The sequence below is a fragment of the Pantherophis guttatus genome, chromosome 1 (assembly GCF_059756535.1).
Source record: "Pantherophis guttatus breed Tessera chromosome 1, ASM5975653v1, whole genome shotgun sequence".
NCBI classification, from domain to species: Eukaryota; Metazoa; Chordata; class Lepidosauria; order Squamata; family Colubridae; genus Pantherophis; species Pantherophis guttatus.
Window position 1 is genome coordinate 268,159,986 of NC_142063.1, and position 26,405 is coordinate 268,186,390.

Sequence of the window (26,405 nt, forward strand, 5' to 3'; positions counted from 1 at the left end):
ATGTATTATAATAATTCAACCAATAAGTTACCAGGAAATGGATTTTTGTAATCTTTATTCAGGAAGACTGCAGCCAAGAACATAAGCAGTTATACTCACTTAGACTCAAGATTTCAAAAGTTTATACCTAAAATATCCCAAAATCTGTCATGAATAGTGCATCTCCTTTTAATAAAAGTTGAAAATCAGCTTAGTAGACTCCATTACTTTCATATTATCCAGTACCTCTGTTGACTCATCCAGCCCATTACTATGGGTAATTCAGTACAAGAAGAGTAATTCAGCATATCCAGACAGCATGGGAATCTGATAACAAAAAGAAATGAGCCTAAACCTGTCTTAATTCATCTGATTTTGGAGTGGGGAGGTGTCCTCACATGACAATAAATTAAACACCAAGTCCCAAAGTTGTTCCATCAAACACCATAACTGAATTTCTGTTTGCAATAGCTATAAATAACCATTTTTATCCAGTAATGCTTGAAAATGGGTCAGTAGCATTTTCTTGAGCATCTATGTGAGAGTGATTAGAAGTCTAAGCTTCTGGTCCAGCAAAGATTTCGTAAGAAACAATCTCACAACCACTTCATTTGAGATAACAGGGAAAACTCTCTCACTGAAATATTAATAAATCTGTCTGTCTGTCCATTGATTCATCCATCTATCTGGCTCAGTAGGCTACTGATCATTGGGATCTCTCTGCAATTTGCAATAAAAACAAATTTAAAACTTAAGACATTAAAGCTTCCCAATTCTTTAGTATCATGGGGGAGATAGAAGGGCCAAAATCAAAAGCAGTTGAACAAGCCTCCCCAGTGTTCTTGTCCATAAAGCAACTGATTTAAGGTACATATCAAGTGAAGGAACTATATAAGTAATGATGTCTGTCAGAGTAGGCATAAATAGGTTTATATTCTAAGCATCTAATAAAATTGCAACTTCAGGTTTAGGAATCTAAAATAATTTTCGCAAGTTAATGCTTTGTGGATTTCCGTGGACCCGAAGCTCCTGCTGGCAGGGCAGAAAGAGGGTCTGTCCAGGAGAGCCTTTTCTCAATAGATATGGGCATTCTTGGAGCATAGTGCCCTAAGGACAGTCACTGAGGCCCTTATCACTTTGCACCTGATTTTGCAGCACATTCTACAAGGAGCTTCATATGAAGGCAATTCAGAAACTGCAGAATGTAGCAAGCCATTTGCTGATAGGTAAAAGATTTGGTAAAGTTATATATCTCTTTTATACCTAAAGCATGAACTAGAACACTAAGTCTCTAGCCTGTGGCCTTAACCACCAGACCAAATCGGCTCATTATTACCTATGAAACTTTTTTATGCTGAGATCCTGATCCATCTTCAGGAATATTTTCTCCAAATAGAATCTGCCAGTCTTATACATTCAAGTTGCAGACAGCATGCTACAGATTGACACACCCGATATGGCTAAGAGACAAGAACCCAGCAAACTTACTTGCTCCATGGCTGCACTATTTTTAGGAAACAGCTTGCTCCATCTCAAAGTCTTACAATTGGGACAGCACACAAATCAAAATATTTCAAATCAAATATTTCAAAATAAATCAAATATTTCCTTGACCATGTGAAAAACTACTGTTCTAAAGATGTAATGTGGTGAAGTTGTTGTTCTCTCTTTACTACAATGTGTACTCCTATGTATGTTTAGTTATATATTTAGGAATATTACCCAGTTCAATTAACTCAGTTTTAGAACTTGCATAACTCTCCCCACCCCACCCTATGCCCAAGTTATATGTGCTGTGTGACCATGTGATTGGTGCCTTATGCATTTACATCATAATCTTTCTTTTGTTTCCTTTTATTCTCTGATGAGAATACAATGCTCAAAAGGACATTTGAGAGCCGTTTCACCGTTCCATAGAGAGACTAGGGCTTGGTAGAAGTGCCAGCCATGTCAACTGGAAAAAATAATGAAGTTTATTTAATCACTCTGTTTTTCATTATCTTCCAAACCATTCAACTAATAATTTGAAGTAATTACTTCCTGTCTAAGTGACCCAGCACAGAGGTAGAAAAGAATTGACTGATCAATGTGCATTAAATACTAGCTGTTTTGTATATTTACATGGAGAGAATACACAAATGGAAGGTCCATAATATGGATAATTGCCACCAAATGTTGAAGACTATGAATTTAACACAGAACTTCCATTGTTTGGAAGCTTCTTTATCAGGATTATGTAGATAGGCAAAGTTTTGATGTAAGATTGTGCTCCAAAGCAGGAACAATATAAGGTGATATTGTTCAGTCATATTGTCATTTTGTCTATATTCTCCTGCATTTTTAGCAATTGATTAGAGAACATTTGACTACTTAACTGTGCAAAGTTAAGGGAACACTTCCTAGGGAACACTACCTGAAATTTTTCAGTCACCAGAATGTATGCCTTTTTTGAATTGACTAGATAGATGATAGACAGACAGACAGACAGACAGACAGACAGATATAATGGAAAAACCAACAGACAGAAATCATACTCCAGGATAGAGTATGAATTCTGAATGGCTTTAGTAATAAGTTTGGAACACAGCATGTTATTTTTAAATTTAATAAACCCACTTTGATTTATTGCCTAGCTGTGGTATTTTTATACTGTGAAGCTAATAACTATTATGAATGTCTGAATACAAATTGATATTCAACAACTAGTGACCAAATGCTACCTACCTAATTATAGCTACAGTCTTATCTTTCATGTCTGGTGGGTGTTATGTTTTCCTTTCAATGATGTACAGTGGAATGTTTTCTTAAACAAAACTACGGCATTTAGCATTGAAGTGCTTCCTGTATGCTTAATGTGAACTGATTTATTGTCTCTCTGTGTGTGTGTGTGTGTGTGTATGTATTTTCTTAAAGTACTATATAATATAGTATACAGTATACAGTATAATAATACTGTATTTACCTAGCTTCATTAAAAATAAGTTATCACCAGTGAAATATACTCAAGGAGCATTTTAGCAATGTTCTTTGAGCATTCTGATTTATCTACCGCTGTATCCCTTCCCTTCTCCAATTCATTGGTGAGTTGCTTTGGATTTCCTACTTCTTTGTAGGTAGTTTACTGCCATCCTGTTTCTTTGTTGACTGTGCTACAATTGTGAATTATTTCAGGAGTGATCCCCTGTTGGAAGTCTGATAAAATGTGTTACCAAGAAACATGCCATTAAAAAATTAAGCTCAACATGATCTTCTTTTTACCCTTGTCACATGAATACAAGAAATGCTGTGTATAGATGGAAGCATTGGAGAGGAGATAACCATAAATATCACTCTAAGAAATGTAAATCCTGAGCAAAGATGGCTTCCTTGCAGTCAAGCTTTAATCTGTAAACAGTGTAAGAACTGACCAAGATGTAGTAGCTAATATAATCCATTGGTTGACTTAATATTGGAATAAATCTGTTAACTGGAAAGTATTGCAGCAAAATACTTTTTCCTCTTTTGCGAACAAAATTCTTACCATCATAATAAGAAAATAACATACCATATGTATGAAACAAATCTAAGTGGGGAGAAGCATTGATGTTATTGTTACCTATTTTTATTTCCAGGGATATGACAACCCCAGCTTTTGAGATTAATGAAATGCCTGCTCCAGCAGGCCTTCGGAATCTGCGTGGGGACTTCCTTTCTATACAGTGACCAAACTTGCCAACCTTCCAAAAATAAACAGTTAAAAAGATAAATGAGAACTTTGTTAGGATGAAAAGATGTCTTTTAAGATGCAGTACATTTTTTTCTTCTTTACAAGTGTTGTAGATCTGACTGTCATTCTGAAAGGACAAAGTTGGTGCCCTGCTGACTAAATTATTCTCTAGAGAAGTATCAGTTACAGAGCTTTTCTTTCTTTCTTTTTTCTTAACAAGATCTCTGTGTACTCTAGTATGGAACTCTTATTTTATTAACATCTATCTGAGCAGTAACTTTACAACTGGGTGTATTCAAATATGTTTATGGCAAATAACTATATCATTGGTTTAGAAAATTGTGCTTATAAAGATGCATATGCTTGTACATGCATAAATTACGTACCCTCTCTTTCTATGTTTTTTAAATTCAAACGGTACAGAGCCTTAAGCAAAATTGTTCTTTTCAGTGTTGTGGGTCACATATGTGAGATAGGCAACTATATGAATTGAATAAATAAATAAACAAGAGCATGGCAGGATTGCTAAGGTTAAAAAAGCTTTTTAAAAGTGCTGATTGTTACATGTTTTTTTCTGTTATTTCCAGAATTCTGCATTCAACTACTTAGTACATTTTTACCCAGGATGAAATTTCCAACACAGAAATATCTTTCTAGGATGATTATGGAAATCCTCCATATAGGTCATGTGTGATGCAGGTGTGCCTAATAATTAACTTCTGCTTCTGTGATAGACAGTCATATTTTTAATGGTTTCTTGCCATGTAGCTGGATGGCTGTATATATCATATTAACAGACATATACGATTCTCCCAGAAATACCTTCTGTATCTGTTTGAGGTAGCAAACCACAGTTGTATGACCACTGTATATTTGATTGGAATAACTAGCATGTTAAATCTTGGTAACTTGGTAGATAATTTAGAAAAATGTAATTTTCTGCTAAAATGTTTATGGAATGGATCTATTTAGAAATTCCATGGGACTGATGCTTAGATTTCCATGTGTAGAATTTGGGGATGGAGAAGCTAAATAATCTTTCAAGATATCCTTGTAGTTCTATGCAGCATGACAAAGAAATACTACTTAGTTTTGTTTTGTTTAAGGAAATCAAGAAAGGTGAATTGGGGGTAAGGGAAAGATTCTGTAGGAGTAATGCAAAAAATACACACAAAGCATTTGAAAGCTCTACTTATGTTTCTTCTTCCTCCCTCTCCTCCCCCCATTTGTTTTTTTTTTCTTTGAGGGGGAGGGACAAAATGTAATTCCTTAAACAGAATTACATCATGTGGAGCCCTTTTGATTTTATGAATGAGCTTTGTCAGATTTGTGAGGAAATCCCTTGAAGGCACACACTTGAGGGAATGCCTGAGATTTGTCACACACTTCACTTCCGAGGGGATTAGTAAAATGAAAAGTCGTAATTTGATCTGATTTGCAGGGAGGGGTAAGTAAACCCCTCTTTCACTTTTACTCTCCACTCCTCTTTCATTCACATAGTTCACGGAGTGAGCCAAAGATAAATTGTTGCATTACAGCAGACTCTTGGGTATTTTCTTGATCCCCGAACTGCAGATCATTTTATCCTTCACTATGATGCATATGTAATAACATTTTGAAGCATTACTTGGCCTTACAAAACGGGTTACCTGCAGTTCAAAAAATGTTATCAGTGACTTGGCTGTTCTCTGAAGGGAATGACTTCCCTGAATGTATCCCTTGGGGGTGCATGATTTCTTTTCTTTCATCTCTTCTTTTATTTCTTTTCTTTTCTTTTCTGTATTCATTTTAAACAAGTGAACCTATCTTGAAGGGGGTGTTTTCATATTCCATTGTATTCTATGCTGTCAGTGTTTATTTTAGCTATGCTGCCACATTTAATAGACATTTGACTTCATTCAAGGCTCTACTTCAATATCTAAATGTCATATAGTCTGTTGCATAAAAATATCTCCTAATGAATTTACTTCGATTAAGTTCTTCCATCTTGATTTTATGGTTAGAAAATAGAGCTTTTAAAAAAAAATAGGGACAAAACAGATATCTCTGCCTGTATATAGTTTACCAGATGTTATTTTTATGATGAAAATAATTCAGTCTCTTTTTTTAACAAAATAGAAGTGATCCTAGCGTATTTTACTTTTCATAATACAGAATTGTAACATAATATGAAAAGAACTATTCTTGTTTTAAAGAAAAGAAATGTGACTAAAAGAGTATATTATTGTTAAACAAAACTTTATCTAAATGCATAAAAGATAATGTTTATGTACATATCATAAACATGGCAAAGCATTTCTTTTATTTTCTGAAATATTATGCCTCATTTCTAGTAAGGCATAGTAATAATGGAAGGGATCCAGAATCAATCATTGTTAGATCAGTTGGGTGGAATACGTGGAACCTAAGTCAGTCATGATAAAACAACTGTGTAAATTCTGTTTTCAAAGCAGAGAACTCCCTGGTCAGCATTAGAATAGCTATTGGTATGGTCATTCAGAGTTAAAGGAGGCTATTATTAAATGAAGTTTTACTTGACCTAAAGGATTTGGGAAATTAATAACCAGTCTCAAATGTGCCTTTTCTGACTTAGGTGATTAAAAATGTGGCGGCAGAGCAAAACCAGACATATTAGGAAAATAATGTTTATCAGGACCTATGTGACTCTGTCTGTTAAACAACATATTGTAACTGAGAACAATTTAGTTGTTTTAGTGAATTATCTGCAATAGAAACTGGATGCAGGCATTTAGCCCTACTAAATTTTTTAGGCTTCTTGGTAGTTTTCAGTACTATTGGTATTCTTCTTGAACCATGAATTTAGCCTTTGGGAGCACAGTTTTGTCATGGATCTGGTGCTGTCCATCAAACCATGCCAAGAAAGTAGCAGTGAGAGACAAATGTTATTTGGCTATTTCTTGTCCCCTATGTTATTTAACATCTATATGAAAACAATGGAAAGTTATGCAGAGCACTGAAGTAAGTGCCATCAATATGTCATCCAGTCTTTTGCTGCTTATCAACTAAGTCCAGGAAGCAGTTGATTTCTCTTAATAATCACATATATTTTAATAATAGTCTAAATGCACAAGAAATTAAATAAGATGTTGTGAGGTACAGTTATATCATGGTTATCTGTACGGGGAAGGTGAGGGAAGCATAGAGGGTTCAAAGGATGAAAAGTACATACTGATATCATGATATAGTGCTGTAACTTGCAGAATCGCCTCAGTACTTGAGATACAAGTACTAGAGGCAGCATTTGGGTGATATCACTGCAGAGATGTCACTGTAGTGTCATAGTGATTTGGTATGCATGCTGTCATGGTTAGTCTATTGTGTGTGGGATTGCACTCCATTAGAAAGAGTGACTTTGGATGTGATGCTTGATTTTCTATTGTTTCTGGATTTCCAGGGGGCAGCAATGGCAAGGAATCCATTTGTAGAACACTTAAAAAGTTTTTTTTGATGAAAATATTAATTCTATTAGCCATTGTTTTTACTCTGTTACTCAATGATTAGATGGACTAGACATTGGTATTTGAATATAGACCTTTTTAACGCTCATGTTTTATTAAATTTTATTAATCTAGGTGAAATGTTAATATATTTTATAAATCCATGTGTCATATGCCATACCCTAAGTAAATAAATTTAGTGTGTTCTAACAGTAAGAAAATTTGTTTAATTTTGATTAATTTACAGTTCTGTGAGTAAAAAATAATAATTCACAGAAACAGTAATTAATAAACAAATGTGTTTTAGCTTTGAAGGAAAAAATATTTCAACAGTATCATTATAAAGGAAATGGGTTACTCGGTTTTCTTTAGTAATTATTATTGTTTTCCAGTGATTGATGAGAATATAGCTTGGATAACTCAGTTGGGATCCATAATTACTGTTGTGCATAGTTGGTAAGGAGAGAGAGATTTGGTAAACGTGGCTGTATTATGCAGGGAAAGGAAAATCTCTAGACACTGTAGCACTGAGAGGACTAACGGTGTCAGTTGCATAAAATGTGCCCTGATTAGCTTCTGTGCTGTCTGCTATGCATTTAAAAGAGAAAAGAAGTTAGTTTGTGTTGTACAAATAGATTGCCCAGTTCAAGAGATTCCAAGATTAACAGAATAACAAAATAAGAGTTGGAAGGGACCTTGGAGGTTTTCTAGTCCAATCTCCTGTTCAAGCAGGTGACCCTCTACCATTTCAGACAAATAGTCATCCACTCTCTTCTTAAAAACCTCCAGTGATAGAACACCTATCAGGGGGATCCTTACATGAGAGAAAAAGGAGTTTCACCGGATGTTATCTTACCCACTGATATTACAATATGGGCTGTTCCCAGGCAAGGCTCTACCCAATTTATGGGATATAGATGAACCCTATATCCCATAAATTCAAGTCAAGATTTTTTTTTTACATGTTATGCAGGCGTATATAACTCCATTATGTGCTTATAATCTTTATTTACAAAAATGATCTAACATGCAGATTTGGGGCTGGAGAAATACATAACAGTATTGATTTTATTCATCCCAGAATCGACCTTTTTCTCCTCCTGATAGGGATTTATGTTGACTGGGGCAGACTCGATGGACTACTAACGCTTTCTCTGCCATCAGTTTTCCATGTTTCTATGTTTCTACATATATGATCTCTAACCACTTTTCAAGTGTTGGTGTCAATTAACTAAAATTAATTGTCAATAGACAATTCTACATTAATCTACAAATATGCCACCAAATTATTATTTTGAATTTAACAGATTGGAAAAAAATTATTAAACAAAGGAATTTTTTGGAATTCTGACCTGTGCCCAATTGAAGATTTCCATTATGTTACTTGTTTTTTCATATCTCCCATAAAACATCAGATATTTCACAATTTTTATTTTTTGGTTAAGTCTTCTCCTTCCTTATGTGTGTTATTTCTTGTGTTATTTCTTAAGGGTTTTTTTTTATGATAAAGTAGAGGCACTTTTAATGATAAAGTAGAGGCACATCCCCAGCTCTCTTTCTCATTATACTTTGCATCACGTAAGGTTGCAATGAGAAAATAGTAATAGTTCTGAATAAGTAGTTACAGGAAGATATTAGAGATTTGTACTGCATTTATTACAAAATTGAAAATTTCTCTTCCTTCCCTTTTTCCAGAATCTTGTGGATTCTGTAAACTTGGATATTGTGAGAGGTAGATGATGTTGAGTTCATTTTTAGAAAGGTTTGCTTGCTGCTTTTTAGTTAGGCAGCATTTGCAATATGTTTGCTGTTGGAAGACCTTGGCACCACTGTGATACCTGCTCACATAGCCAGGAATTCACAATTCACAGCATTCAGTTGTGGGCAGCTCATTAAAAAAAGAAAAAAGAAAATAAATTATCCATTTTATCAGAATAGTGATCAGATAAACTACTGTTAAGAAAAAAAAATCAAAATAAATTGTTGAATTCTCTCATTATATAGAAATACTAAGGGAAATAAATATGTTCCTGGACTTAACAAATTCAGGAAGCAATTAATTAAGAGACTTGTAAAGAGGTAGAAGTATGATTGCTTTACAATGCATTCACATAAAGAAAAAGAATTGCTATGATTTTCTGCCAAGGACAACAGTAAAAGGAAAAATTCTTTATGGAAAAGTGATTCCATTTCAGTGCAAAAAAAGAAAGATATTTCTAACAGAAGGTATTCACTTCCTCAGACTTAAACATTTTTTGTCTACATCATCAAAGCAACTGTATTGCAGAATCATACTAGAAAATCATAATAGGTCTGTAAGAGGATCTGGGATCTGAAATAATCAGAATTCTGGCACTTCATCTGATTGATGTGTTTTTCTTTATGCTACCTGTTTGTTGAAGTTAAGACAGATTTCTACAGCTGCTTAAGATTCTTACTGGCTTCTGCTGTAGCCTCACCATGTCCGGATCTGTCCATTCATATCCTTTGTGTTAGCAGTGGCTTATTGGCATTGTGGTTGCATATATCTAGTGCAACTATAATACTATCTGTAAGAGCCTAAATGAAATTTAATTGTATTATATTATTTGTAACAGTTTTGAAATCTCCTTGAGTAAGCTAAATTCTGCTTGGGAAAATAATTAAATAAAAACATAACCGTTGGAGCCCAAGAGCCACTTTAAGTGGTTGAGTGTTTTCTACACTGGTGTGTAAGCAGTGCATCAGAACAAACTTTGCATTAATGTGTTTCTGCCTCGAATAGGCATTAGGGCAGAACATCCCAAACTTTTTCCAATTTTGGTGCCTCTAGGGATTCACAAGGCATCCTAAATGCATTTATATATAGGATATTTTTTAAAAAAAATCAGGAAGTAAACAGGAAGTAGTTTGGCAGTATATTTTAAATTCTTTAAAATTTATGCTTAATAGAGTTTATATATGTATTTATTTGTTTACAATATTTATAGAGTTGCCCAGCGTATATCGAACTCTGCAGAGCTCCCAAATATCAGTAAATGATATTCATCTAATAAGGCCACAGAATTAAATCCTGAGATCATAAATAATACTCTTGAATGAAGTCCTGTAGAATGTCAACATAATTTGGGAAAATACATAGACCAAAACATGAATGAGTTGTGGAAGAGATCCCTCCCTAGTCCAGTTTCTATATTGTCCCTTTAATTGCACTAATGCTTGGGAAAAGTTTGATATATGTACAAGTTGTATACTTTGTGCATCTTTATATAAGAAAGAGGGAATTCATTTCCATTTTTATTGCTTGTTATTAGTCCCAAATTGGAATTTGTTCAACTATGTTCCAATATTCCATATACCTTTTGGTGGGTGTTGGTGGCTACTACTCTTTTATCGATTTCCCCCATTCTTTCTTCTCAGGATTTATCAGGCTCCATTGATGACCTGCCTACTGGAACCGAAGCAACATTGAGTTCAGCCGTTAGTGCATCAGGTTCTACCAGCAGTCAAGGGGAGCAGAGCAACCCAGCACAGTCACCTTTCTCCCCTCATGCCTCTCCACATCTCTCCAGCATCCCTGGGGGCCCGTCCCCTTCCCCCGTGGGCTCACCAGCTGGAAGCAATCAGTCAAGGTCTGGTCCCATTTCTCCTGCAAGTATTCCAGGTAAATGGTGGGCTTTAAATATATACCTAAATACATTCAGCAATCTGTGGTGCTCTGTTTTGTTTCTTACCAATATTTTATATGCTCTTCTCACTTCTCCATCCCAGGCGTATGTCACATTTTTCAGTCATTTGGATAGAATGGAACACTTAAACTTGTTCAGGAGGAAAACACACAACCTCAATTCATATCTCCCCCCCCTTTCCCCCCCCCCAAAAGTATTGATCACCAACGTTTGTTTTGCAAGTGTACAAAAATAAAACTACAATATTTTGCACATTTACTGTAAGAAGTAAGTTTCATTTTATTCAGAATGGATCCTACTTCTGAATACACATGCATGTGGGCTAATCTTGATTGTCACTTTCTGCCTCTCTGCCAGTTTCTCTCTTCTGATCTCAGTCAACTTCTGATCTCCTATTTAGTCTTGCCATAAGTTTCTCTGTATGACATAGATTGACTTTCCCAATCGTTTTTTTCCCTCTGGCAAGTCATTATAAAGCAAGGAACGGTGGTATTGCTGATACTCTGTCAGCAATGCAAAGATTTAGGAGGGGGTATTTTTTCATGAAAGGTTGTTAAAATAAAGGTGTTCTGTTTCCATGGCTTACTGGTATAAAAGCATTCTTTATCTCATACCTTTGTCAACCAAGAAGAAATTGACACCTAAAGAAGTATTAAAAGAACGTAGTCACCTTACAGAGGAGATGGGCGGCATACACATTTAACAACTAGTTAAAACAAAATAAAGAATAACCCTAACTGAATTTCTAAATGCTATGTTTACCCATATATGTTGTCTAACCACTTTCCTTCTTCATTGTATTATTATTTATTTTTTGTTTTGATCATGTTTGTGAGAATGAAATTGCATTACATTAATCACATTATATACATTATCATTATTTATTTAGTTATTTCCCCATTAAAAAATCTGGGCATATAGAGCTGAGAATGGGATCCCTTACTATGTGATTCTCTCCCCATCAACGGGAGCCTCTCTATCGTGGATATAAAACAAATTCATATTATAAAATATGGAAATTATTTAAAGTAGCTTTAGAACTTTATACAACACTGTTTTCTCCGTGTTTATCACTCCATTTTTTTCCAATATATTGTTAATTAATGTTAGCAAAAGGAAATGCTTGTCATTTAGAAGGATTTTCTCTCTCTCTCTCTTTAATAAAATGATAACTGAGGAGTGAAAGCTGACATGGCATTACATCAAAATGCAATGCTGATGCCAGAACATTTAGTGAGTGCTAGCTTGGCTTGCTTCCTGAGCCCAAAGTCTCAGTTTACTAACAAAGCAAAAATGTTAAAAAGCAGGAAGCTGGGATCACAACGTTCTGTGGCAAGCTCTCAGTTTCTAATGGACTAGTATTATGTTTTACCAGATGCTCCAAAAGCTCAGAAATGCTCTTTTCCAAAATCTAATTATGACATGTACGAATTGCCTAAAATAACCTTCCCCCCTGTTTCAAGTACAGTGTAAGGCAGCTAAGCAGGCTGTATTAAAGAATCTATTTTTAAAAATGTATAAATAAAACTTTAAAAAAAGAGAATCTATTGAAGTCTTTACCTGTTGTTTATATGTTCCTCTCTTTTCCTTAAAAAGAAAGGGAATTATATGTGTTCCTTTTTATTGTTATTTTTTCTTACATAACAAGAAAATGTGTGCCTTGATAAAGTTGTTCTTCTGAGTTGCCTGGTGTCCCGCTTGTTTTAGCCATTATTTCCCTGAGGTCCTTTCTGGATTCTCCAGTCTTCCAGTAGCTTTTGAAAGGAAATGCATACTGTATACTATCAAATTGTGTAAAAATGTCATGTATATAATGCGGTCTTCTTCTCTGATATTGTATACAGTAATTACTTAGCAATTGTGTATATGTCAAATCATTGTCTCTTGCATGAGATATATTCATGTTCCTTTCTTTATATAGAAGCCCTATGATTATGAAAAAAATATTTTTATATGATAGAAGTTCACGTTATATGCTTACTGTGAACAATAATCTATAATATTTAAGAAGTTTTTAATAGTAGAGACAAGGCCAACAACTAGAGTGCTACAGTACAACAAACAAATGCCCAGAAAGTAGCAGAAAATGGGACTGCAGAAAATAGATGCAGCAATCTTTTTCTGACTTTAGGGTAAAAGAAGGGAATTTTAAACTAGTAGTTCTATGGGAATATCTGGGGATGATGGAACAATTTCTAAGTGCTTGTTTGTGATTTGAGGTTGTAATTATGGACTGCCTCTGATACTTGTGTAAAACAACGTTGTTTTTGTGGAAGTAAGGATGTTATTTGAAACTGGGAGGAAAGGGTATTTGATTCAAACACTTTAAGAATCACTGAGTTAAGTGCTATATAAGTAGTCCTCAATTTACAACTGCAATTGGGACAGGGTTGTAAGTCAAGGCATCCGTAAAACCAGACTCAAATTTATGACCATATGAGTTTGTTAAATGAATCACATGATGATAAGTTTGAACCCACTCACAAATGGATATTTTTGTCGGAAACCAGCAAAAAATCACCAGAAACTGGTGGTGACCCTTTGAGAGCTATATGCAATGCAAAAAACCATTTTAATGTATACCGATTAGTGTACATTCAAAGATTCTATTCTATTCTATTCTATTCTACTCTACTCTACTCTACTCTACTCTACTCTACTCTACTCTACTCTACTCTACTCTACTCTACTCTACTCTATTCTACTCTATTCTAATTCCATTCCATTCCATTCCGCAACCAGTTATAAATGTGAGCTGGTTCCCATATACCCAAAATGTCATGTGGCTCTGTGTGTGTGTGTGTGTGTGTGTGTGTGTGTGTGTGTGTGTGTGTGCGCGCACACAACATTTTACAATGTCTGCTAATGCTTTATAGGTGATAAAGCATCCTTTCCAAAGCCATTATATCTCTGAATGGTAATTAAACAACCAGTTTTAAGGACTATCTGTATAGTTAAAAAGTAACTTATTTTTTAAAAAATACTTTAAATATATGTACTCTCTTTAGGGTGAAGGAAAAACAGCAGTGTGTTTATTTCAGGTTAAGAGTACTCTAGCATGAAGGCAAGCAAATACCAGCACATTTTGTTCCTATATCATGAAGGTGTTAGAATTTGAGTTTAAAATGGAAACCTTTTAGTCTTTGGGGTATAGTTTGTTGGAACGTTCAAGATAAATTATGTAAAGGGAGCCAAGACACCATCTGTCTATTCTTGATGGTGATAAATCTCTGAAAATTTAACAAAATACACCCAAATTTGCTGAGAGAGCAAAAGAAAAGGGACGTTGGTCTTACCGTGATACGTTCCTTCTCGTAGTGTAAAATGGGAGGTGCCAGGCTGGGATATTCTATGCTCTAGCTCTATCTCCTGAGTTGAAAACTTCTGAAGATCCGCCTCCCTGGTGATGTCTCTTCAGTTTTGCCAACGAAGCCAAGGCGAATGGTACACACCCTGAAAGACAGAAAACAGATACGCCCCATCAACGGGAGCCGGTCCAGGCAGACCCAGACAGGGAGGGGCTGGCACCTCCCATTTTACACTAGGAGAAGGAACGTATCACGGTAAGATCAACGTCCCTTCTCCATAGTGTAGAAATGTGAGGTGCCAGGCTGGGATATACCAAAGACCGGCCAGCACTACGGGTGGGAACTGTTCTGGGCCAATGACCCCGGATCTCCATGAACCCTCTGCAACACCCTTCTCCCAAACGCCGCCTCCGCCGAAGCGTAGGAATCAAGTCTATAGTGGCGGATGAAGGGAGAGGGAGAAGTCCATGTGGCCGCCCTACAGATGTCCTCAACTGACGCCTGAGTAGCCCAGGCCACAGTTGTGGCAGCACTGCGGGTGGAGTGAGCCGTTATCCCTTGAGGCACCAAGAGAGCCTGAAGCTCATATGCGGACGAGATACACGTCCGCAGCCACCATCCCACCGTGGAAGAGGTCACCTTGTGGCCAAGAGTCAACGGCTGGAAGGAGACAAAGAGTGCCTCCGTCTTCCGGAAAGAAGAGGTCCAAGATATGTAAATACGGAGGGCCCTCCTTACATCCAAGGTATGCCAGGTCTGCTCCAAGGCGTGCCGAGGCCTAGGGCAGAGGTCTGGCAGGACCAACTCCTGCGCTCGGTGAAACAAGGAGTTGACCTTAGGAAGAAAAGTAGGGTCCAGCCGTAGGACCACCCTGTTAGAGTGAAAAATACACAGGTCTTTCCGCACCGATAAAGCCGCCAGCTCCGAGATCCGTTGGGCAGACGTGACGGCCACAAGGAAAGCTACCTTACATGAGAGGAGACAAAGACTAGCTTCCCTCAATGGTTCAAAAGGTGGCTTAGTCAAAGCCTGTAAAACCTTAGAAAGGTCCCACGTGGGATAACAATGAAGTGGAGGGGGTCTTAAATTAGCCTCTCCACGCAGAAAGGTCTTAACTCTCGGATGGTTAGCGAGAGAACCCCACTCCCCAAGGGTCAAGACAGATCCCAGCGCAGCCACCTGTCGTCGTAAAGTGTTGGTGGAAAGTCCCATGTCCAATTCCTCCTGTAAAAATTCAGCACCTCCACCACCGATGCTGAAGTTGGACCCAGATGTCTGGAGGCACGCCATACTGCAAACCTGTTCCATGTGGCCTCATAAATGTGCGTGGTGAAGGGCCATCTAGCCGCCTGCATAGTCCGGATGACGCTGGCCGGAAAGTTCTCCTTCCTCAAGAGCCCCCGCTCAACCTCCAAATGGCTAACTGCAGTCTCTGCGGGTCCGGGTGCTGCACCGGCCCCTGACTGAGGGAGACTCTGTCCAGGGGAATCCGCCAGGGCCTGGCAACCGACAGGTCGACCAGGTCGGCGAACCACGGCCGTCTGGGCCAGTGTGGGGCCACCAACACTATCCCTGCCCCCTCCAACAACACCTTCCGGATGACAGCTAGGATAAGAGGTAGGGGAGGGAAGGCATATAAGAGGCCCCTGGGCCACGGGGTCCACAGAGCATGTCCACCCCCGCTGATCCCGGGGCAGGGAAACGGGAGAGGAAATGGGGAAGCTGGGTGTTCATTGGAGAGGCAAAGAGGTCCATCACCAGGTGACTGAACCGGTCGACTATGTCTGCAAACAGGCTGGGATGGAGTCTCCACTCCGATGGGTCCGCAGTGGCCCGACTTAGCCAGTCGGCCTCGAGGTTGTCCGTCCCGGCGATGTGGTCCGCTGTCAGGGACAAAAGGTGAGTCTCTGCCCAGTGGCAAAGGGTCTCTGCTTCTCGCATTAGCGGCCGGGAACAAGTCCCCCCTTGCCTGTTTATATGAGCCTTTGTTGTTGTGTTGTCTGTGAGAAGGAGTACATGCTGCCCCCTCACCTGTGGAAGAAAGGCCTGTAGAGACAGACGAGCTGCTTGCAGCTCCAACCAGTTGATCTGCTGGGAGAGTTCTAGATGGGACCAGTGTCCCTGGGCCACCCGAGACCCGCAATGGCCTCCCCAGCCCGACAAACTGGCATCCGATGTTACTACCACCCTGCGGGGTTCCCTGAAGTGACACCCTTTCTGGATGGCCTCTGATGTCCACCAAGCCAGGGAGCGCAACACCCGAGGCGGTACCCGAACCCTGATCTTGGAAGAGCTCATGCCCACCCGCTGAAACGGGAGCAAGAACCACTGTAGTAGCCTCGCATGGAACCTGGCCCAGGGAACTACATTCAAACAAGAAATCATTTTCCCCATCAGTTGGGACAACTGGTCTACTTGCACCGTCTCTTTCCCTAATAGTTGCTGAATTAGTGACTTTATACTGTCCTGCCTGTCTTGGGACAAGAAGACCTGCCCCGCCTGAGTGTCTATCAGAGCCCCCAAGTGAACTAGCCTTGTTGAAGGCACAAGATGGCACTTGGCCAGATTTACCGAGAAACCATGGTCCCTCAGTGCCCCAAATGTCATGGCCAAGTCCTGTTCCGCTCGCCGCTGAGAAGACGCCTGTAGGAGCAGATCGTTGAGATAGCACTGGATCCTGATGGGGAAAGACCTGAGGTATGCCACCAAGACCGAGAGAATCTTGGTAAAAGTCTGGGGGGCGGAGGCCAGCCCAAATGGCAGGGCAAGGTATTGGTAGTGGTGACCTGAATAACAAAACCTCAGGTACTGACGATACTCCAACCGAATAGGGATGTGGAGGTATGCTTCGGTCAAATCTATGGAGGCTAAGAAATCTCCCTCCCTGATCCCAGTTAAGATCGAATGCAGGGAGTGCATTTTGAACCTCCTGTACATGATGTATTGGTTGAGTCCCTTTAAATTTAGAATTGCCCTCCACCCCCCCACCCTCCGAGGCCTTTGGGATGACAAATAGGACGGAGTAGAATCCGTGCCCCCTTTGCCCCGGTGGAACCGGCTGAGTAGCCCGAATATCCAGCAAATGCTGGATAGCCAACTCCATGAGCTCCCGCCTGGACGGGTCTCCAGAAATGGGGCAACGGAGGAAACGCCTCAGAGGGGGTGAAAGAAATTCAAGGGAGAGCCCTGCTCTTACTGTCTCCCTCACCCAATTGTCTGATGTCAGGTCATCCCAGCGGTCCGCGAACAGGGCGAGCCTGCCCCCAATAGGAGCCTGAGACGGACAGTCACTTCGTTCTCCTAGCCCCTCTGCCGCCAGAGCCTCTGAAGGACTTGTTGGGCTGCTGCTGATGACCATGTGAGAAGGTCGGTCTATCGGCTTGAAAGCCAGGCCTAGAGTACTGGAAAGGCCACTGCTGACGGGGAAAGCTTGGCCCAGCTCCCCCCTGATGGAAGGAGGGCCGCCTGTAATAAGGGGAAGGGAGGAAATCAGTCCGTCTGCCTTGGGACGGGAGAACCTTTCTCTTGTCCCTAGTCTCTATAAGCAAATGGTCTAGGGCCCATCCAAACAGATAACCTCCCTCAAATGGGGCTGAAGCCAGCTTCCACTTGTATTTCCCAGCCATGCGCCAATGATGCAGCCAAAGCATACGCCTAGCAGTCATGGATGAGGCTATGGCCCTGGCAGAGAACTTGGCGGCCGCCAAGGTAACATCCGCCGAATACTCAGAGGCAGCTAGAATTTTAGAGAGGTGTTGATGGGCCCGAACATCATCCGGCACCAAATGGCCTTGCAGCTGGCGAAGCCATCGGACTGACGCTCTTGTGAGGAAAGACGCTGATGAAGAAGCTCTGACAGCCCAAGCTTCCGCCAGGTGTGCTCGACGAAGCGCCGTCTCCTCTCGCCGATCCTCCACCTTCAAGGCGTCCTCCGCGTCAGGTGGTAAAACCGAAAAGGAGGTGAGCGCCGCCACCGGAGCGTCTACCTTGGGAACCTCCAACAGGTTAAGCATGTCTGAATCAACATTGAACAATTGATTGTCCATACCCGAAGCCCGGGGAGCTACAGCTGGGGCCGCCCACTGTCTACGTATCATGTCCAAAAACATTCCCAGAATGGGAATTGTGTCTGCCTCCACCGCCTGTTCTGTGGATAGGAAATCGTCCTGCTCTCCACTACCCAAGTTGGCATCTGAGAGCGCTGGATCTGGACCCAAACGCGCTGTAGCTCTAGCCTTGGTCAGCAGGGGCTTCAACAGGGCAGGATTAAACAATCCTTTAAATGAGGTCCTAGGGGGCTGGTCCTGATCCACATCAGAGAAATCTCCTCCCCTTGATAATCCTCAGCATAATCTGCCAATTCAGATGGAGAAGGGGAATCCTGGTCTCAGTATTCCTCAGGAGCCTCTATAAACCTCTGAGGCTGTATCTCTGAACGGAAGGCATACAGCTGGGCAAACGCCTGTGATTGTAACTGCATACCCTCTGCAATGCCCCATCGAATTGCCTGTTCCACCCAGGATTTCATAAAGTTGGGGACATCCTGCTTCCCCCTCACCCTGGCGGAGGCCCGCCGCCGTGGGGGTAATGGTCGCCTCTGGCAGTCCACTCGGTGCCCCAGCAGGACCTGGGAGAGGCTGAGAGTCAGCACGCACATCTGGAGACCGCGGCATAGACTTGTCTGACTTGAGCTGTCTTCTCATCAGCCTTGGAAAGGCCAGAACGAGCCTTAGCCTTGGCCTTAATCTTATTGGCTGCCGCAATGCTGGCAGTTCATGGCCTGGAAGGAGCCCTGACTCTGTCGTGCTGAGGAGACCAAGAGCCCTCAGCTGAAAAGGATGGCTGCCTGTCAGCATCCCCCATATCTCCAATTAACCATCCAGGCCAATTTAACCACAAGTTCCCTTAAAAGGGCAGAAAGTCACAAGAGAAGGCTGTAAAATAAGAAGGGCAGGTATACTGGCCTGAAATGGAGACAAAATGGCCGCTGTGATCTTCAAAATGGCCGCTCGTAACTGTCACAGTTCAAAGAAAGTCACAAGCTGAGGGCCCAAATAAAGTCAGGTCAGGCCACCCAGCAAGCCCGCAGACACAACTAATGCTGGTCAGAAGCCCAGGCTCCAGCAGCCCATGCCACAGAAAATGTCGGGGAATCAAAGCTACCTGGACTTAATAGCCGCCCAAAATTGCATGGGAACAATGGCCGCCACGACTTACAAGAATAACCAAGGGCCCACGCTGCACAAAAATGTCCAATCTTCTGGCGTGACCCTGGCGGCTGGCACAGCCCTCTCCGGCTCTAACAGGCTCCTCTGTCAACTTTAAAGGAAACAGCCAGCGCCCAGGCTGCTCAAGGCTGGCACAGCAGCAGAAGCTCACAAAAGCGGCGAAAATATCTAAAAAAGCCACTCCGCCAAATAGCTGATGTTCGGGGATGAAAGGGACGCCGCGGCAAGGTGAATAACAGCCTGTGCAGCTCCCGCGGCTGCCACGAAGCTCCAGACATTTTCAAACGTGAAATTGGGGAAACCGGGGCAAAAGCCCGCCGGCTGGCACCCCACAGCCGCTGTGCAAACTGGGAAGGTTGGGGGAAGCGTTCAAACCAGTCCCCCCCCCCAAGCTCAATCCGTGAGCGGAGAGCCCTCCCCAGCAAGTACCTGTTAGTAGTCAGCAAAATAAACGCAGGAACGGAGAAGAAAACTAAAAGCAAGGAGTAATTTTGAAAAATAAATTAAATTAAAAGGAAAAAAGTCCAGGGAAATATCCTAAGCACAACTCACAGCTCAGGAGCTGAAAAGGTTACAACCATGAGTTAGGCTGAGTTGAAAAAAACTTGAAGAGACATCACCAGGGAGGCGGATCTTTAGAAGTTTTCAATTCAGGACATAGAGCTAGAGCATAGAATATCCCAGCCTGGCACCTCCCATTTCTACACTATGGAGAATATATTTAAAAATGGGTTGCGTTAGGGTTTGCATGGATAAAATTTTGCAGTACTTCCTTTTGGAGAAGTGTTTGGGCAGCAGCTCAGATTGTTGCCAGAAGTACCAATCTAAGCCCTTCATGGCTAATAGTATTGAAGGCCACCATGAGATCAAGGAGACCAAATACAGATCCACATTCTTTTTAATTCCTGCTGCTAGTGTGAATGAACAGTTGAATAGTGTGGGTGAAAAAAGATCTTTTGGCTTCTCAGATGTGAATGCTGGACTGGGACTTGACTAGCTATAACTACAACTTTTTCTCCTATTCCAGCAGGCCGGCCTGGCCTAATTTTCTCCCCTTCTTTTAAATTTTTAAATTGAAATTTTAATTTGTTTTAAATTATTGGGAATTTTAATTGTCTCGGGCAAAAATTATTTAATTTGGTTTTAATTATGTTTTTTAACTTTTGTATTTATGTGTTTTATTTTGTGCCTGTTCACCGCCCTGAGTCCTTCGGGAGTAGGGCGGTATACAAATTTAATAAAATGAAATGAAATGAATGAAAATGAAAATGAAAGATTAAGAACTATTCTGTTGTTATATACTAAATAAATAGTATCTGTTCTAGATAAATATCATATAAACTATCAGTCTGGTTTACAAGGTCACTGTAAATATTTGAATATATGTTTAACTCTCATCCATTTTCTCTCCCACCCCATAATTTTGTATGAACAAGCAACATTTTTGGAAATGAATGCTAAACCATAATCATTTTTCATTTTTAGTTATACTTATATATAACTAAGAAGTAATTTCAAAAAAATCCTTTAGTGGTCACTAGTAATCTTATTTAAAAGGGTATGTTCTAACAATAATAACAGAAAACTCTCCAGTGGGTTTGTTCCTTTCTTATCCCTAGATAGTGCTGGATTCAACTTATTGTGATGTGTTGATTTATTACAGCTGTTAACTTTCTTAGTAATCAGTTTCATTGCTCATTCTAAATTCACACATGTACCTTTGATTTCTCTTCCAGAACAGAGCAATGTGAGTTGTCGTTGACTAATGCAAAACAGAATTAGTTTCAGCATGAGACAAACGGAATGCCGACACCAATCCAGAAATGCATTAATCTTTAATAATCCACATCTCCATGTTTATAAATGATATAACCAGGAGTTGTTAATGCTGTTATTCTCCCTTGCAAACAAAAACTGACATAACAGTTGAGAAATTCCAAACCACACTATAGAAATATAGGTAAACATTTATGTGACCTTGCAAAGAAGTGTAAACTATTGATCCAAACTTCATAAGAAATTCCTCTTTATGATTGTAGCTATACTACTCTAGTTCTGGAGTTCTTGGGGCTCTCTAAACTTGGTTGTTTGCTTGCACACCTAGTTAGATATCATAAGTAATTAGTGAATATGAGTTTTGCTCCCTGTTTAATAGCTTGCCCTGCCAGTATTGTGGGGGTATGGGTTTCTCATTGATAGTTCCTTGATTAGAGTATTGTTTTCTGCTTGGGAGTTAATCCTTGTTTATCTAAGTGTAGGCTGCTTCAGAGGATGTATTCTGGTCTTCTTGTTTCCTTTGTAGCTTTTATTATTATTATTATTATTATTATTATTATTATTATTATTATTATTATTATTATGGTGTGCAATTGTAGTTTACCTGTGTGTGCCTACTGATGGCTGACTTGTCTGAATGCCAAGCTTCCTAAATACATACAGTAGCTTGTTGGTATTCAACTTGGTCTAGGGTACTCACAGTTTCTCAATTGAAATGGTGGTTGAATTTATCGAAGTGTTTAGGATTTTTCCAAGTGATTAAGGACTCTTCATTCTGTCTCTTGATTGCTAGTTGGTGTTCATGGATGGACTCTGCCTGTTTATCCTACATAGTGGCTGTTACAGTTTCACTACATGTGGTAAACGATCCCTGGTTTTTTCTTCTTGGATTACTGAGTAATTATTTTCAAGGATTCCACAGTTCAACCCTGAGCTACACATATTGCTTTAATTGGAATACTCTAGTTTTAGGATATAATGTGCTGTTCTTTTACATATATTTGTGAGGTTACCTCCCATTTATTTATTTATTTATCATTTTTCTTCATTTTATTATTGTAAGCTGCCCAGAGTAGCCCCATAGCAAAATGGGCAACAAATAAATTTAACAAGCAAATAAATAAATAAACAAACAAACAAAATCTGAATGTTTCTATCTAATGATTCTGGACACTGCACCCATGAATTTCAATCTACCTTCCAGTATACATAGGAAATCAATAATGGATAAATATAGGGAATCAATAATGGATAAATATAGGGAATCAATAATGGATAAATAATGGATAAATAATAATAGATAGGAAATCAATAATGGATAAATAATTTATTTATCCATAAACAATGGATAAATAATAGTAAGTCAACTGGTATCAAATGTTTATTATTATGTTTGTATGCCGTTGAACTCAGCAATTTACATCTTAAAAGACACTAAAAACAAACAAACAGAAAGCACAAACCTACCAAAATACATTAGGCCCAATGATAACCCTTCATTTCCCAAGGGCCCTCCAAAACATCTGTGTCTGTAATAATTTCTGGAAAGACAACAGTAATCAAGGATTCTTTTAAAAAAGGTTTTTAAAAGCAGGAGCAAGAGGGCCAAGTGCATCTCCCAGGGCAATACATTTCTATAGCATTGAGGCCACTAAAGATAAGACTGTTTTCTGGTCCATGTTCATCCCAAAGGTTCTATTTGGGATCAGAAGAAGGTCCTTACTTTTGAGTAAGACATCCTGTTGCTGTACCATAATCATAAGTCAGGGGTGTCAAACTCGCATCGTCACATTGTCATCACATGACGTATTGCAACTTTCCCCCTTTGTTAAAATGGGAATGGGCGTGGCCAGCGTGTGACATATCTGGCCCGCCGGCCACGAGTTTGACCCCGTGCTGAGTTATGACTTAGCATTATTTAAGAGAGCCCAAGGTTCATGTTTTGACCCCTCCCTTCTCCTCTCTCTCATGCTTAGGTTGTGATTTGAGTCCAAGCACCGTATGCCATGCATTCAGAATGTACTTATTTATATCTGTATCTATGCCAAAAATAATTTATCACACTAAGAGAAATAGCTAGACTTTAAATTTTAAGACAGTATTAATTTACAAGCAACATTAAGAAAGGCAGCACAACATGTCTTTGTGTAGGAAACACAAGACATAGAAGACACAGAAAATCAGTTAGTTAGAAAGTTGGTTTGAAAATCACCATAAAGGTCACAAGATGGGGGTTCCACTTCTCTACATTCAAAGTCCGAGTGGTGGAGTTAGCTAACCCTCCAGTAGTACTGAATTCTACAAAATGGGAACAGTTGCTGGAAGGGGTGGCAGGAGTATCTATCTATATCAATTATAGATAGAGATATATAGATATAGATTTAAATATTCCTGCCACCTCCTCCAGTGACTGTTCCCATTAGGGAGAATTCAGTACTACCATGGGTTCAACTAACTCCTGTATACATGAAGATAAGCCTAATTGCAACAAAAGATTGATTCAGAAAGAAGCCTCTCTAGCTTTCCTATATGTCAAGCAGATTCAAAAAGAGGGGTTGGATTTTAAATACTTTGGTCTCAATCCAATTTGGGTTATAACCATTACTTTGAATTGAAGTAAAGTAATACATTATGTTGTGATCTTTTAGGACCATTTAAGAGCCTAGCCGCTGTATTTTGTGCCAGGGAATTTCTCATGGCCATTTCATACTTGATACCATGGTCAAATCATGTCTGCTTGTACATGTAAATTATATAGAACTGTAAAAATAGAGTGCAATGCTGCAGGAACTGAAGGTAGCCTTTGTGTATAAGCTCATATTCCTCTATTTATCTCTCGTTCACACGATATTATAGATTGGAAGCAATATAGTACAGGTAGTTCTCCATTTACAATCATAATTGGGTTCAGAATCTCACTCACTGAATGAAGAGGTTGTTAAGCAAGATGCCACATGACTGCTTTACTCAACAACTGCAATCCCGGGTCTCCAAATTACAGTTAATTGACTGCATGGGTTATTAAAGGGAACTCTGGGGTGAAAGTTCATGCCCAGCCTGGTGTGGTGGGATGGGATGGGGAGAGAGCACAGACCTCCCATCACACCTGCGAGTCCAACTCCCCCTCCCAGCCCCACAATTGCAAGAATAACAGTGTTCTCCAGTGTAATAGTGGGAGGGTCCAAGAATAGTTTCTATGATGTCCTTTCTGCCCAGAGACTGAATGAAACTTTGAAGCCATGCCCAGGTGCCTCTATCTCTGGCTCCAGTTTCAACTCAGTCTTACCCTACAGAGACGTCTTTGGGCAGTTGGGACATCTGGAATTCCATTCTTGGACAGGATCAGGTTCTATCCTACGTTTTGGCTTCTTTAACTGTTGCAGCATTGTGGAAGCAGCAGGAGCTCTTGCCCTGCGTTCCTGCCACTGGAACTGAGCTCCATGCACTAGATCATGCTGGCCAATCCAGTTTTTCTGACAATGCCACTGACCTGAATCCCTTTGGACTGGGACCAGTGGGAATATGCTGGCTAGCCCAGTTCGTCTGGTAAGGCCGCCAACCCACAAAAGCGCTGGGATTGCGCTGTTCTTGCCACTGTGGCTTTTGGAGCCATGTGAGCCGGTTTTAAAAAACTGTCAAGCCGCTTCGTGTTGCTGAGCGGGGTTTTGGAAAGTGCTGCTGAGGACCTTTACTTACTGTGCTTTGTGCGCTGGCTTATCAGGTGTTGTCAGAGCCGCCACCACCTTTCCTGTCAGGATAGAGCAGCCTGTCATCTTGCAAAGCCCTTAATTGTTTCTCAGGCTTCCCTGTCAGAGAAGAGCTGTAAAAATGGCCGACAGTTCCCCCAAAGACAGGAATGGAGCTAACGGTCATTCTCCTGCTTCTATAGAGCATGGCAGCAAGGGCTCTGGCAAAGCCAGGTCAGCTTCTAAAAGGGCAGCTGCTAGGATTAAATATAAGGCTCTCAGGTCTTCTAGAAACTCAAGCACAGAGGAGAAGAATGCTAAGAGGTGCTTAAAAGCCCTAGAAAAACAATTTTCAAGGGCTGCAAAGAAACATGGCAAACTGCCAGCTTCTCCCTTGACAGCTCCAAGCACTTCCCGCTCTTTTCTGTCAGAGCTGGTAGCTCTACCACAAGATGCAGTTCTGCTGGCGGAACCACTAGAGGGAGCAGGAGGGTTTTCTCCTGGTTCCATTCATCTTGATAGCAGAAAAAAAAATTTGGATCCTTTTGCTTGCATAGCAACTGGAAGGCAGGAAAATTCTGACAGATCGGTTCCTGTTACTACATTTACACCTACTTCAGCGGGGCTCTGCCCAGTGGGCAGTCAGAGGCCTGATATATCTCAGGATATGAGACTTATAATTGCTCAAGCCATATCCCAAGATATGCCCTGACTCCTTTGCACAGGAGAACATGTCGTGTGTTCCTCCTTCTTTGTATTCAGCCAGCAGACCTGACTATTAGGAACTTTGTTCCCACAGCTCTTCAGGGGGAAGTCAGGACTCCCTGTGAGGTGATGATGGACACAGAAATCTAGAGCTCTCGGAGGATGAGGATATGACACCGGATCCTCCGATCTTTACTGGGCTCTTCCCTCCAGCCCTTTTCAAGCCCTTACTTCACAAGGCTAAGTCCACTACCAAACTGGGAATGCTGGCAGCATCTTCAGAGGCTTCTTTTACGAGCCTAAGTCAGCACAGGAAGAGATCCCTACCCCAAAACTATTTTTGGACGTTATCAAAAAAACAATGGGATTACCCTGGAGCCTTTCCCACCCCAACAGGCAATGACAGCATGGGCAGTGAAGGCGGCCACAGCCGCATCCTTTTTAAACCATACTTCCTTGCTCTGGTTCAGCCAGTTGCAAGTGAAGTTGCCAGCACAGGATGTGCGCCTCCACCAACATCTAAACAAATTGGTGGCCGCCACCCAATTTTCCGTGGATACAACCTTAAATGCAGCAAAATTGCCTCCCGCACTCCTTCCTCCTTTGTCACTTCAAGGAAATTGTGGCTCTACAATTGGCAAGCGGATGCCAGATCAAAGTGAAGACTGGGGTCTGCTCCTTACAAGGGAACTAGGCTGTTTGGGGAGGCCCTTGATCCAACACTTGTTGGATATTCAGGCCATAGAGCCAGTCTCGCAGGACCAAAGGAGACACAGGTTTTATTTCATCCTGTTCACCATGCCAAAGCCTTCGTGAGGAGGTGGGGGTGGAGAGCAATTCTGGATCTAAAACTTCTGAACACCCACTTGGTCTACAGAAATTCAAGATGTG

At 40.5% G+C, this 26,405-nt stretch overlaps 1 protein-coding gene across 15 annotated transcripts in view; it reads left to right on the plus strand.

Moving 5' to 3' along the window:
* The window catches only part of ARID1B (AT-rich interaction domain 1B), a 434,784-nt gene that overhangs the window by 291,017 nt on the left and 117,362 nt on the right, over window positions 1–26,405 (plus strand). For all 15 annotated transcript variants that reach the window (XM_034428582.3, XM_087882864.1, XM_034428578.3 and 12 more), the window contains exon 6: window positions 10,543–10,786. In XM_034428582.3, coding sequence (XP_034284473.2) covers window positions 10,543–10,786 — 244 coding nt within the window. The remainder of the gene's footprint in view (window positions 1–10,542; window positions 10,787–26,405) is intronic.